Source organism: Peromyscus californicus, unplaced genomic scaffold, assembly GCF_007827085.1.
Source record: "Peromyscus californicus insignis strain IS unplaced genomic scaffold, ASM782708v3 Scaffold_12__1_contigs__length_115047231, whole genome shotgun sequence".
Taxonomy (NCBI): Eukaryota; Metazoa; Chordata; class Mammalia; order Rodentia; family Cricetidae; genus Peromyscus; species Peromyscus californicus.
Window position 1 is genome coordinate 100,853,018 of NW_026294413.1, and position 15,444 is coordinate 100,868,461.

The 15,444-nt window shown below is 44.5% G+C and overlaps 1 protein-coding gene across 5 annotated transcripts; it reads right to left on the minus strand.

Annotated features, from left to right (window-relative positions):
- Positions 1-361: 361 nt before the first annotated feature.
- On the minus strand, positions 362-13,575 carry Dydc2 (DPY30 domain containing 2). Of its 5 annotated transcripts, none has more exons than XM_052734019.1 (5): positions 13,379-13,575; positions 10,569-10,617; positions 6,676-6,831; positions 6,224-6,346; positions 362-3,416 (listed from the first exon to the last, which is right to left on the minus strand). In XM_052734019.1, exons 3-5 carry the CDS (start codon positions 6,820-6,822, stop codon positions 3,267-3,269), a joined length of 420 nt encoding a protein of 139 aa, XP_052589979.1. In that variant the 5' UTR covers positions 6,823-6,831; positions 10,569-10,617; positions 13,379-13,575; the 3' UTR covers positions 362-3,266. The 5 variants fall into 5 exon arrangements, with proteins under 5 accessions (XP_052589979.1, XP_052589978.1, XP_052589976.1 ...); XM_052734018.1 differs by having other exon boundaries at positions 10,546-10,617; XM_052734016.1 differs by having other exon boundaries at positions 10,357-10,617.
- Between the last annotated feature and the right edge of the window lie 1,869 nt (positions 13,576-15,444).

The window sequence follows — 15,444 nt, forward strand, 5'->3', positions numbered from 1 at the left end:
CTGTAAGTGTGACAAGGCTAACCTCAAGTATCTGATAAGATGTTGCCATGAACAACACTATGACTCTACCTCAAGACTCCATAAGTTGCTTGGTCCTATGGCCTAAGGAACTCCAATGGGTATAGTTCTAAGCTGGGGGTGGTAGTATTTGTTACTCAATGAAATTAAATATATCTAGTATTCTATATTAATATTGAAGGCCTGTTCTAACTCTTGGATGGCCTGATGTGTCCCTGGTTTTAGTTCCAGAGGTTGGCTACACCTGCTAGGCAGTGAACGCTAGTTCCACAGGGAGCTTGCTGTCTAATGGAGGGTGTCTTAGGGTTTCTATTGCTGTGATGAAACACCATGACCAAAGCAAGCCAGGAAGGAAAAGGTTTATTTAGCTTACACTTCCATATCAGTGAAGGGAGTCAGGACAGGAACTCAAGCAGGGCAGGAACCTGGAGGCAGGAAATGATGCAGAGGCCATAGAGGGGAGCTACTTACTGGCTTGCTCAGCATGGCTTGCTCAACCTGCTGTCTCATGAAACCCAGGACTACTAGTCCAGGAATGGTACCACCCACAATGTGCTGGGCCGTCTCCATTAATCACTATTTAAGAAAATACCCTACAGCTGGATGTTAAAGAGGCATTTTCTCAATTGAGGCTCCCTCCTTTCAGATAACTCTAGCTTGTGTCAAGTTGATATAAAACCATCAAGCATAGAAGACAAAGCTCCAAGCTCTTTTTGAGGGATATTCATAAGAGCATTCTAACTCAAAGTTGCCTTTGTACTACCACCAAGCAGTGCCATTTTGTTTTGTTTTGCTTCAATTTGCATTACTGGTAAAACTAAAATGCAAAATTTTAAATTTGCAAGAGTAGGGATCATACAAAACAGTGGTCAATGGAAATAATGACTTTGAAATAGAGCAAAATTGGCTGGGTGGTGGTGGCGCACGCCTTTAATCCCAGCACTTGGGAGGCAGAGGCAGGCGGATTTCTGTGAGTTCGAGGCCAGCCTGGTCTCCAAAGCAAGTTCCAGGAAAGGCGCAAAGCTACACAGAGAAACCCTGTCTCGAAAAACAACAACAAAAAAAGCAAAAGAAACCAAACAAACAAACAAAAAAGAAATAGAGCAAATATAGGATTTGTAGTTATTTGCAAAAATATGCCACACTTTGATCAAAATTCCATTATACAATTCCAAGTTATGTTTAATATAGGCTTAAACATGGTCTAAGGATGGATCTGTGAGATGACTTAGTAGGGTAAAAGTGCTTCCTAAGACAACCTGAGGACCCAAGGTCCATCCCCAGAACCCACACGGTAAGAGGAGAGAGCTGACTCCTGAAAGTTGTCCTCTGACCCCGACGTGTGCTGTGTCACATGTATCCACACATACACACAAAAGTAAACACACCCTAACTACATAAATGTATTTATGTTATATTATATATGGATAAAATTGAGAGGGAGAGGGAGAAGGAGAGAGAGAAAGAGAGAGTGTGTCCTGAGGCCCCTTCAGATAAATAGCAATTCTCCTTTCTGCTCTAGCATCTTCCAGAGAGGCCAAGGCTGGCCTGGGGTCTCTGGCTTTTCTTGGGTTTGGGGCAGGGATAGCATCTCAGGTCTATTCTCTTTTGTGGTATTCTCATGCCTGTCCTTTCATAGGTACCATATACTCAGCATGCCCCACTTTTCTTCTGTCCTATACTGAAGGAAAAACTACCTCCATCCATCCATGGGACCCAAACAAAAACCATAGCAACCATCTTGGATGACTCACATTCCCAGTCTCTCTATCCTGTGAGTTTCCTCTTAATTATTTCTCATATCCACAAGCCACCACACTGCATGATCAAATGCAGAAATGCTTACATTCTGTGCATTCCATATTAGGGTAGAATACTGATCAGCTTTAAGAAGGATGGAAATTCTGATCCATGTTTCAGGGTGAGTGAACTCTGAGGACATAATATGACAAATAAAAGCACTAAATTCTAGCCACTAGAACCTAAGGATAACTACAGAATGCTAAATGAAAACACACACACACACACATGCTGTGGGATGGTCTGTATGTCAAATGTGTTGCTGATTGGTCAATGAATAAATCACTGATTGGCAGTGGCCAGGCAGGAAGTATAGGCGGGACTAACAGAGAGGAAAATTGAGAGAACAGGAAGCTGGGGAGAGAGACACTGCCAGCCGCCATGAGGACAAGGAAGATGTAAAGTACCGGTAAGCCACAAGCCACGTGGCAAGGTATAGATTAATAGAAATGGATTAATTTAAGCTGTAAGAACAGTTAGCAAGAAGCCTGCCACGGCCATACAGTTTGTAACCAATATAAGTCTCTGTGTTTACTTGATCGGGTTTGAGCGGCTTGGGACTGGCGGGTGAGAGAGATTTGCCCTGACTGTGGGCCAGGCAGGAAAACTCCAGCTACACACACACACACACACACACACACACACACACACACACACACACCTGATTCCAGTTATATGAGGTACTTGGAATAGTTAAAACAACCCAGACAAAGTAGAATAATGGTTTTGAGGTTTTGGGGGAGGGGAAAATAGAGGTATTTAATGGGACCGAGCTTCAGTCCTACAAGGTAAAGGAAGAGTATGGATGCTGGCTGGTAGGGATAGTTGTACAACATAAATGTGTTAAGGTCATTGAACTGTAAATTTTATGTCTTATGCTTTATCACAATAAAACGATGGAGACATTTTTTAACGTGGTGACATAGGGTGAAGAAAACACCTGTTATTACTACCATGGGCAACCTCCATGACATCTGTAAGGATTCCCAGAGCCCTGACTGCAAAACACAGCTAAAGTTAGAAGGGTATGGGAGGGGCTGGAGAGATGGCTCAGTAGTTAAGAGCACTGACTCCTCTTCCAGAGGACCTGGGTTCAATTCCCAGGACCCACATGGCAGCTCACAACTGTCTGTAATTCCAGTTCCAGGGGACTCGACACCCATGGAAAAAATAATGCACATAAAATAAAATTTAAAAAAAATTAAAAGAAGGGTATGGGAGAGGGTCATGCTTTCATCCTATAATGTAGGAGGAAAAGGCCTCATCAGTTTGATGACTTATTGTATTTAATTCATGTTCTGGATTCATTTTTATCCAATAGCTACTCTAAAACTTCACATGATTAAAGGCATTCATGGTTAGCAGACCAGAGCATCTGTAGATGCCTGCCTCCTTCTCAGTCTCTTCCATCTTAGCTGAGGTGAGAGTTCCTCTTGCAGGCCATTTTCTCAAGAGGTAAAAACCCGTTGAGGCATTTCTGCAGCCACACTGGAGACACCTGGCTGAGATGTCTGCCCCATAGTCTCCTTCTCAAGAGGTGCTTTGTCTTCCTGCAGGGCTGGGGTCTTGTTTGAGGAAAGAGCTTCGGGGAGCAGTTCCTGAAGAGAAAACACAAAGGAGAGAAGGTGTTTTTGGAGATTAAACACAGGGATAGCAAGAACACACAACTGCTGTTTTTATGCTGGACACCCACAAAGAACAAAGCTAAAATCAACCTACTGCAGAGACCCGTGAGATCAAACCTGCTGGGATCAAAGCGGTGCACAGGGACTCAGCAGCCTGCAGGTAAAACCTCATGCAGTGCACTCTGGACTCTACAAAACATCAACTGCAATGTTCAGCACACACATAGAAATTACTAGACAGATGAAGAAGGAGGTGAATATGAGCCATTAACTTCAAAATGTCACAGATGATGGGAATAGCAGAGAGGGACTTAACGTAGTCTTAAATACTTTCAAAACTCTAAGGGAGAAACACAGACATAATAAGTAAAAATTAAGGTAGATAGTCAAGAAAATGGAAACAGGAATTCTAGAGTTGAATAGTATAGCTGCACTAAAAAAAAAAAATCATAGAGGGGTTGGGGAGATGACTCAACCAGTAAAGAGCTTGCTGTGTAAGTAGGAGGACATGTTTGATCCCCAAAAATGAAGTAAACAACAACAACAACAAAACCCAAAAGGGCATAGTGGTGTGTGCTTGTAATCCCAGTGCTGGGGAAGCCAGCACAGGTATCCCTGCAACTCACTGGGATGATCATCATTAAGCCTAGCCTAATCATTAAGCTTTAGGGCAGTGAGAGGCCCTGCCTCAAAAAACAAGATGAGGACTAGAAAGATGACTTCGTAGTTAAGGGAACTTGCTGCCCTTGCAGGGGACCTAGGTTCAGTTCCCAGCACCTACATGGATGTGCACAAGTATCTGTAACCCTAATTTCAGGGGATCCAACACCCTCTTCTGGCCTCCATTGGTCCTGTATGTACATGGCACACTTATACACATGTACACAAACATATATACACATAAAATAAATATAAATAAACCTTAAAAAAAACAACCAAAAGACAAGATGGATGGCACCTGAGACTGACCCCTGACTTCCACATGTATGCATACATACATAGTCACTTATACACAAAAGGCAAAGAAAATAATCATGGAAATTCCTAAATAGAATGCTGACCATGACAGAGTAACAGAAATGATCCAACCTGAAGTTGAGGGAAAAGCTGCTGAGAATAAGTGACTTGATTATTTAATGCTCTATCACATCCTCCAAGGCAGCAGAGCGGGTAGAAAGAATGTAAGATCAGAAAGAAGGGGTGGAACATTGTAGAACACTGTCTTCTGGGCATGATATCCCCAGAAAAAAATGATGAGAGGGTGGAAGAGATGGTTTGGTAGGTAAAGCATCAGGTCCTCATCTCTTCCATCTCAGTCGTTCAAAGAATAAACCCTGGAGGGTGAGCTCCCTTTCATGCACGTTCAACCTTTAATATTGCAAAATGTGGCCAACTACAAAGTACAAGTTTCAGACCTACACAATAGGGTTACACAAAAATATATTGCAATATATTCACCCGTATTCATAGTTACTTTGGAGTGCATGGATTGGACTCATGGGATTGTCAAAAAGTACTATCAAACCAACTTCCTGATGGGTATGGTAGCTTGTGATTGTAATTCTTAGCACTTGGGAGGCTGACGCAAGAAGATTGCAGTAAGTTCTTGGGCTACATAGTGAATCTCTCTCTTTCTTTGTTCTAGGGAATTGAACCCAGCACTCGTACATACTAGCTGATTCTCTAACACTGAGTGATATGGTCTCACCTCTTTAGGATTTTTATTTGCCCAGGCTGGCTTTGAATTTACCTTATAGTCCAGGCTTCTAAATCTGGTGTATCTTCCTTTCAATTGACAAGACATTCAGCCTTACAAAATAAGCCCACTGGTTATGAGAGTGTATTAGATTGCTGAGTATCTTAGTATCAAATGTAAATAAGCTCAGTGTCTTCTGAGTTGGCTTTGGGACAGCAAAGCTGGTGAATGCAGAGGACCTCACTAAGGATATTAAGGACATATTGATGATGTCTAAGGAGATATTGATGATTAAGAAGACATCTGGGGCCGGGCGGTGGTGGCGCACGCCTTTAATCCCAGCACTCGGGAGGCAGAGCCAGGTGGATCTCTGTGAGTTCGAGGCCAGCCTGGGCTACCAAGTGAGTTCCAGGAAAGGCGCAAAGCTACACAGAGAAACCCTGTCTCGAAAAACCAAAAAAAAAAAAAAAAAAAAAAAAAAAGAAGACATCTGGGGTCAATCCCAATATTACACTTAAGAGAGTTCTCTAACAAGGTACTGTGTGAAATGGTGCAATTTTTAGAAGTTTGTAGAAGACTGTGGAAGACTAAAGTTCTGCTTGCCAAACCGAGGAAGACAGAGTTGCTTTCAACCCTTTGGAGTCAATAACTGATGTTTGTAATAATATAGTAGAGGGCACACATAAATACTCATAATCGAAAGATAAAATGCTAAGTAGAATGCTTTATGTAATATATGCATTGAGAATTATATTTGGTCTCTGAGAAATATGGAATATTTTTAAAGGGCTTCAAGGAATTTGAAAGAAAGAATATTTTAAATCTGAAGTCTTTAAAGCCAGTCATATTCACATTCATGACATTTTCTGAAATCTAAGGTAAATTTGCCTTTTTCATTTTTCTTTTGCCGAGTATTTTATGGACAAGATGTCAATGAGCCTGGCTTATGCCTGCAGTGCAGCTGTGAGGGACAGGCTGGCCAAGGGTAGCCTCAGTGTGCTCTGTCCAGTGCCAGGTGACTTGAGAATTTCCTGGAAACCCTGCCTCAGGGTGGCTGAGCTGGATTTTCCTTCTTCCCTCCTACCTGGTGACACTTGTCACACCTCTGCTGAATCTGTTCTTCCTCTTGTTTCACCATTTCGGCCATTCTCCCTTCCTTGAGGCTCCTGCCGTACTCCTCCTTCAGCTGTGCCTCCTCTTGCCTTTTCTGGGTAATATGACAGAGACAAATCAGGTGCCACCCCTTAGACAGGAACCCTCCTTTACCTGAGATAGACCTGGACCTACCAGGCCCACTGAACTGCTTCCTATTATAAGGATTAGCTAGCCTGCAGCTCCAAACCCAACTCTAAACTCTCTGAGCTAGATTCTCTCCTTACCCTCAGAGTCCTCATACATCAGAGCTAGCTGGGACTAAGCAATCCTCGCATGGTGGATGAGCCAAGAAACTTTCCAGGGCAGCTCAGGACTCTGCCTTGGATGTCGAGCTGTTCTGAGCAAGCCGCCCTCCCAAGCAGGCCCAGTTCACAAACACACCTTTTCTTCAGCATTAGTCACATCCCTATAATGGTAAAGCCAGTGAGCCAAGTACTCTATTGGGTCACTGGGCCGCACGCTTGCCACCTCTGCCAGTGCCTGGGTCAGGTTGTTTCCAAAACACTTCTTCAGGTAGGCAGTTTCCATGCTGCGGACCTGGGAAACACCAAATCAGACACTCCATTTTACAAATACGATCCGCCTTTTAAAACAGGTCCATTCTAACAACAGATTTGTTCCAGGACAAATGTGAGGTAATTCTGGATCACACTTATGGTAGTTTTCCATTACAACGACACAATACTTCAGATCATCAAGTACAGACAGAAAAGCTTGTTGTGGCTCTGTAACCATTTGGTCCCATCACTCTGGATCTTATAATGAGGCCAAACATTGTAAGAGAGGGTACATGGTAGGTATGAGTAGCTCACTTCAGGAAGGGTGGAAAGGAAAGAGGAAAAGAGGAAGGGAGGGACACATACTCCAACCCCACACACGAGAGAAGAGGGGGGGAAGAGAGAGAGACACGGGGAGGGGGGAACTCCTCTCCAAGGGTGTGACCCCAATGACCTAACTTCCTTTCACTAGGCTGCCCCTGCTACAGACTGCTATTTCCCAATATTGGCACAGCCCCACAAACAAGCCTTTAGCATATGACCCTTTAGGGGATGTTTAAGATCGGATCACAACACTCTGCCCCTGGCTCCCAAAGGTGAGTACTTACCTCACCATGAAAAATATATTCAGTAGATCTTCAAGAGTCCCTGAAGTCTTTTGCTGTTGATTTGGGGTTTGTTTTTTGAGACAGGTTTTTGTAGTGTGGCTCAAGCTGTCCTGAACTTGCCATCCTCTTGCCTCAGTCCTCTGAGTGATGGAACTACAGGCATGTATGACTGTGCCTAGCACTGAAGTCTTTAATAGTCCCAGAACTACTCAAAAGTCAAAGTCCTAAGTCTCCTGTCAGGGAAAACTCTAAGATATGACCCTCTGCAGAAATCAAAAGAAGTGGGCCAAGGTGGCTCATGTCTGTAATCTTGGCTCTCTTGAGGCTGAGGCAAGGGGATAAAGAATTAGAGGCAGCAGAGAAGCTTCTGCCTGCAGTGGGCAGTGGCTAATACAGGCTCATGACTGGTCCAAGTGCTGCGAATAAGTGTCTATTGAGTGTTCAGTCCTACATGGGACATCTGTATCAATCCTCACCCCAAGGTTCAAGGAACATAATAGAAGAGGGATGGAAAGAATTTAAGAACCAGACGGTGGGGATGAGTGCTGTGACATGCTGTCTTCATTCTATGACTCGGCATGAACTCACTGCAGCTATAGCTACCTATGCAAGATCAAATTAGCACAACCAGCCACTATCCCAACAGGCAGCAGCAATTAGACTCAATGGGCTATTAGTCAGACAGCGAGAGGAGAGAACTGTGCCGGAGGCATACAGGAGGAGTCGGAGGAGGAATTTGTGCTAGATATAATCAAAATGCATTGATTAGATGTGTGAAGTTGTCAACAAATAAATAAATGATATTCTGTTAAAAAAGAATTTGAAGCCAGGTTGAACAACAGAATGAGACCCTCTCTCAAAAAAAATTGAAAGAGCAAATTATTAATACATATTTCTGAGAAAAAAATGGAGGTCAAGCCTGATGGTGAAGGCCTAAAATTCCAGTTACTGAGGAGTCTAGGGCAAGAGGATCAAAAGTTCAAGGCCTTCTGGGTGGCAGACCAAGTTCAAGTCCCTTGGCCATGTTCAGACTACTTCTTTCTCTCTCTGCTCTGGACTCTCCAGATGCCTCTGGCTGTTCTCTCCTGCCCATTTACAATAAAACCCTCCTCTTAACTACATCAAGTAATCGTATTGTCAATTTATTTACTTATTGGTACTCTGGTCTTCTGAGCCCTTGCCAGAACTGCCCATCGAGTTCTGCTTCTTGTAACATGAATCTTAAAAGGTCTTATAATAAAAAACCCAGAGCCAGATATCAGAGTGAAAGCTGAAAGATCAGAGAAGCAGAACAGTCAGCCACTAGTTCTTAGCTCTACGAAATCCTCAGTCTAAAGAGAGTGAGTTCCTGTTTCCTCATGCCTTGTATACCTTTCTATGTCCTGCCACATTACTTCCTGGGATTAAAGGTGTGTGTCACCACTGCCTGGCTCTGTTTCTCTCATGTAGCCCAGTGTGGCCTTGAACTCACAGAGATCCAGATGGATCTCTGCCTCCCAAGTGGTAGGATTAAAGGTGTGTGCCACCACTGCCTGACCTCTGTGTCTAATTTAATGGCTGTCTCTCTCCTCTAATCCTGAGGCAAGCTTTATGGGGGTACACTACAGCTTATAGTATTGTAGGCTGGCTTCTCCAAATTTTTCAAAATTCCTTCCACAAATTCCCAAGATTTCTGAAGTACTTTATCAAGTAATCAAACGAATGAGCCTAATTTCATGGCACCAATTTCCATATTAGTAAACTCTCTGTTGTTATAACAAAATGCCTGAGATAATCAACTAAATGAGGCAGTGTTTACTTTTGCCCATGACTTTGGATGTCTCAGGTCATAGTCATTGGCTTCATTGGTTTTGGGCCTCTGGAAAGGCAGAGAGAACTTCAGGGTAGGGAGGAACACATTAGAACAAAGCTGCTCACCTCATGAAAGTCAGGAGAGAGGGAGGAAGGGGTCAGAGTCCCACATTTCCCTTCAAGGGCATGCCTCTGGTGATGCACCTTCTTCCTATAGGCCCTACTCATTAAAGATTCCATCAGCCTCCAACAGCGCTACATGTATAAACTGACCACATGGCAGTTCCGTGGTATGGTTAAGGGGAAGGCTTTTATTGTAGATATGAGAGAGAGAACAGCCAGAGGCATCTGGAAGAGTCCAGAGCGGGGGTTCAGAGGCAGAGAAAAAAGTAGACTGAACATGGCCAGCAGACTGGACCTGACCAGGAGAGAAGCAGGAGCAGATCAGAGGGGAGGAGCATGGCGGGAAGGGGGAGGGGGACAGAGAGAGCATGTTGAAAATAGCAGAGTTGTAAGAAGAATGAGTAGGTGCGGGGAGGGAAGCCCATGAGCAGGAGGGAGTAGGGGAGGAGGTGAGAAGAGCTACTTTGAAACAGGTACCTGCAATTCTTTGGTATGCTAATAAGCACTACAGGAAGCCTTTTAAGACGTCCCTTCTGCTAGTGATATGGGAAACAGCTTTGCCTTCACAAGTTCCTGAGAAATGTTGGCTTTTATCTAACAACCATCAGAAATCCTCCTGGAGTCCAAGTTGAGCCTGTTTCTGGATATTTGGACTGCCTTTTGGAGTTTGAAACACTGGATTTTCATTTGGAACTAATACTACAGACTGGCAAACTAGCCTTCAGCATGTGGCTTTTGGGGGTCATTTAAGATCCAACCATAGCACTACCTTTCTGAAAAGAACCAACCAAATTGCACTTGCCAATAGCCGCTGCAGTCAGGTAGGCTTCTTTCCTAAGGCTTTGCAGCTGGAATATGTCAGACCACACGTCCTAGTGGTCATCAGTCTTGAGAGGCTTGGCCCTAGATTAGTAAAGGGTGGTGAAGGTTTTTAACTAACCCATATTTGCCCCTAAGTACAGAGAAACTCTGGGTAAACAGCAAGCTGTGCTATTGTGATGTTGGAAGCTAATCTATGACATAGACAACAGAGGCTCATTTACTTTATAGGGAGAGAGAAGGAAGAAAGCAACTGCTGATACGCTATCCCACAACATCACTTTAGGTGGAGATGATGCTCCTAGATTTCCTAACAGGTGTCAAGAGTGACAGATAATGCAGCTTGAGACTGAATGCCACATTGGGAGCAACAGTGAACCAGAGCAGAGTCACAGCAGCGCAAACATCTGTACCAGGCCTGTTGTTGACACTTAACAGCTCTGTGATCTTCAGAAAGTTGCTTGGTGTCTCAGAGTCTTGATGTTCTTTGGAAAACAGAAATAAAATACATTCCTCATAATATTGAAAGGACAAATTGAGCTACTAATCACATGAAAGGTATCCAGCCTGGCACACAGCAAGAATTTAATAAACATGAGCTATGGAACAAGATGTTATCAACATATATCCTTAGCACCTAGCCTCCATATTCCCATTTTCAGCTTAAGGATGGATAAATAGACATATTGGTATAGAAAACATATATATGTTCTACCACTCATTACTATCAGAGTCTAGAAACCCAAACATTCCAGAAGCAGTGTACACTCTGAGCACACTTGTATTTATTTGTATTTCCTTTTAAAAATGAGACAGAGTCTCACTATGCATAGGCTAGCCTGCAACTCTCTAAATAGTCTAGGGTGGCTTTGAACTTGTACTTCTTCTGCCTAAGCCTTCGTAGTGATGAATGAGAGGTATGCTCCACTACACCCAGCTTCAAAGGGGAATTAAATATTGTTCATTGCTTAAGGGACCAGAGATCCTTAAAGAAGAGGTTGTTTCCAGTGTTGGGGCAAAGAAAGTCTAACCAGCCAGAGACAGTTATGCCAGAAAGTAAGAAAACTCTAACAAATTAAGTGTTTGTGTTCACAGGAGCCATCTGGAAGGCTTGTTCCAGTACTACATTCTTGCTCCCAATGGCATCCATATTCTCACACCTGGAACCTGTGAATGGTACCTTATACAATAAAAGGAGCTTTGCAGTTGCGATTAAGGATCTTGAGATAGGGATTGTATTACACAAGCAGGCCATCTTAGTTACTTTTCTATTGATATGAAGAGACACCATGACCAAGACAACTTATAAAAGAAAGCACTTAATATGGGAGCTTCATAGTTTTAGAGGGTGAGTCATGACTATCATGGGGGCGGGGAGCATGGCAGCGGGCAGAAAGGCATGGTGCTGGAGCAGTAGCTAAGAGTTTACTTCTTACCTGCAAGTTGGAGGTGTGTGTGTGTGTGTGTGTGTGTGTGTGTGTGTGTGTGTGTGTGTGTGAGAGAGAGAGAGAGAGAGAGAGAGAGAGAGAGAGAGAGAGAGAGAGAGAGAGAGCCTGCTGTGGGCTTTTGAAACCTCAAAGTCTATCTCCAGTGACACACTTTCTAAACAGTTACATCAACTGGGGACCAAGCATTCAAAGACATGAACCTATGGGGACCATTCTCATTGAAACCACCACACAGGCAGAGCTGTGATTGCCAGGGTTGTCAGAAAGGCCAGGTGTGGAGGATGGCCCAGTGACAAGACAGAAGAAAGAAGCAGCCTAAGATTCAAGATCATGTGCAAATGATTCAAGATCCAGAAGACAAAGGAAACAAAACATCCAGAGGGGTTAGTGCTGTATACATTTGGGATTAAAGCCACTAAGTTTGGGATAGGTGTGGAGGCTGGGGGGTTGGGGCAGGTCATGCTCTCTTTGTGCCAGTAGATAAACCATCTTCCAAACCCCTGCTGCTCTGTGATCTGATGACAAATTGTTGATGGGCTTGGTGAAATGCAACTTCCAACATCTCAGATTCAAGACATATGTATCCTGATAAAATCTCCAGTGCAATTCCTAGCCACTGACCTACGCCTCTATCAGTGTAGAATCCTGGCACAGAACCACCAATTGCCTTCCCAGGACACATCCATTCCTGGGTCATTGAGTGACTGCCACACTGATAAAAAGTGACAAGTCCTATGAAGATACTATCCCTGACCCTTGGCACACACTAAGTACTCAGTAAATATGTCTGAGGGTTCTGATGCTAGGAACAGCTATACTTTGTTGACCCATCAGTGCCTCTTCTTGCATTTATGGAAGCCTCTATCAATGAGCAATGCCATGGCCACATAAGTTAGAAGAGAACATGTAGAATCCTGCCAGCCCCCCCAATATGGTCCACACACCACCAGGCTTGTGTCCTAGTTTGCTTTTGCTTTGATAAACACCATGGGGTTGGGATGGGGCAGCTGAGGGTGTTATTCGGCTTACAGGTTACAGTCAGTCCATCATCAAGGGAAGCCAAGGCAGAACTCAATGCAAGAACATGAAGCAGTAACCCCGAAGGGGATACTTCTTACTCGTTTGCTTCCCCAGGATGACTCAGCTACCTTTCTCACACAGCCCAAGTCCACCCAGGGATAGGCACTGCCCATGGTGGAATGGGTCAAGAAAATGCCTCACAGATATGCCCACAGGTCAATACGATGGAGGCAATTCTTCATTTGAGATTTCCTCTTCCCGGGTATATCTAGACTTTTGTCACATTGACAAAAACTAACAGGCATTTAGGGAAGAGTGCAAAGGAGGGCCTGGTGGAGGGTGTCTTTGGGCAACCTGGAGTTGCCTGTGCATGAGTAGGCTCTGAAAGGCGTCTTAAAACTACCAAGCCAACGAGTGACTGTCTCCCAGGAATCAAAGGGTCTCCCCTGACTTTCAAAGACCTGCTGGTTCTCAGGGCTCCTATCTAAGGGTCCCTGCCCCTCAGTCTCTGTCTCTCGGAGTCTGCCAGGTTCCATCGCTCTGTCCTGATGCTCCTCCTTGGTGCTTCCCCACCGCAAATCTAGTTCTCCCATATGCATGCCCCCCCCCCCCCCCCCCGCCCAATGGCGCGTTCCCGGCCCCTTGGTGAGCGCGCCCCCTCCCCTCGTGTGTGTGTTCCCATTCCATTTCCCTTCGCCGCCACGGCATCCCTCAGGGATGGATTTCTAGCTGTACCAACAAGCGTGCACTCGTTGCCAGGCAACGGGACGCGACTCACCGGCAGGTAGCAGGAACGTGAGTCAGTTGCAACAGCAAGGAAGCTGGAGCAGTGTCCTTAGACCTGACCCTCTAGTGTCTCTGCAGAAGCGATTCTCAAATTTACACCTTGCGAGTCTTGCGGGTCTCACCCCGAAGGCTGAGGGAGCGTTAGTTCTCTGGTAGGAGCCTGGGTGACTCCTTCTCCACCTTCCTCGCTTCCGGCTCCTCCTCTTTCTCTTACTCCTCCCCCTTCTCCACCCTCTAGCCACACAATAGGAAAACTAAGGTAAGTGTCTAGGTTAGTGGCTGCCTGGTTGAATTTTATTTTCAGGTAAACTGGTTACTTTCTAGCATAAACATAGCATAAGACAATTATTCATCGTTTCTCTGAAATTCAAATTGAACGGGGTCTGCTGTAGTTTCAAGTGTTGAATCCAGCGCTGCTGCCCAGGTCCCCTCTCTCCCAGGCCCTGGCAGAGGACCTCCTTCATGAAGTGACTCACAGCTGCTACTCCAGGCTGGAGGCAGCTGACTCTGTGAGAAGGGACTTTCTTCTGTGGAGCTGGATGCATACTGGTGTTTGTTGGGAAATAACATTTCTTAGGGCAGAAGAGACGGCTATTATTTTCTCACATGGCCAGGAAATAGGTGTTACAGAGATGACAGAGGACCTCATGCAAGCCCCAGTTGAGAATGCTAAGCAGCAGCCAGAAAACCCAGATAGACCCTTGCCAACTCCTAAATAAGAGTTCTCCCCTTACAACCATTGTCCCTTTCCAAGGTTGCTTGTTTCTGGAGTATCTACCATGTTTTATGTAACTGAACTTAAAATGGCATTGAGATGTCCACATGGTGAGTTTATCTCTGGAGGATTTCCCACTGAAGAAGCACAGTGGAGACACAGTTCAGTCAGTTACCATAATACTTCTCTCTATGTGGTTAGGACACCAATGGCAACTTGGTAGGAGATCAGCTCGCCAGTTCTTAGGGCTACACTTACACATACATACATTCCTTTGGTGACAGAAGGAATTTCTGTACTACCCTTCTCCTTCTGCATCGTGAGTCACTAGGGAACCACTCTCCATTTTAGAGAGCATTTCCATTCCCTTATATTATCACAATACTCCACAGTATGGTATACCAGTCTGACTATGGTAATAATGGTGTGAACGCTGCATTCACATGTCATTTTACAGTCTTGAGACTGCACCTTTGAGACAGGATTAAAAAATAACAAAGGTGAACATATTGTGATACTTCTAGATGTTTCCACATCACCCTCAACAATGTCAGTTTTGCTCTCCCATCACTATTGCAGGCCAGGGTAGTGTCTACAAGAGGCAAAGATGCCTTGATCCAGAGGCAAGTCTTGACACGCTGGCACTCTGTCTCCTCTGGCTGCTAGAGTTCTTGCTTCTCTTTTTGCCTAACGAATTTCACTGTTTCTTCAGCAAACTTGAGCTTAGCTTAAATATCAGCTTCTCACAGAAGGTTTTCTTGGCTTCCCTGGCTTGTCAGCCCCTGTTGTCTGCTATTAAGGGAACGTATTTCAGTTTTAATCTTGTATTTACTGATTTGTCATTAATATTATCTCCTCTACTTATTTCCATGCCATATGAAATCTGAGATAGTCTATAGGTCCAAATGCAGATGTTTAGAAGGCAACTGACAGACACATCACATATGTCTAATGAAGCAATATGAGTAACCTTCCCACTGGGACATATATTCTCACCTTAGCTTCTGTGGGAAACCCCAATGAACTCATTGGGTCACAATACTGAGCTTGGGTAGAATCATTTGTTTGGCCTGTTATTGTCCACCTGCTTATTCTTCTGGGGTAAATAGAAATAGTCAACCCAGAAAAGGCCATGCAGCAGTCTTCATATCTGAAAAGACTGAGAAACAGTTGAGAGTGGGCACAAAGTTGCTCACTTGCCACCATAGAGAGATGGTGGTGTTAGCCCTGTGACCAAAATAATCTTTGGGAACCTAGAGGAGTCTGTCTTCTAGAAGAAAGACAGACACAGGTGCACAGTACGCTTGCATACCTCTCTCTCTCCCTCCCTCCCTCCCTCCCTC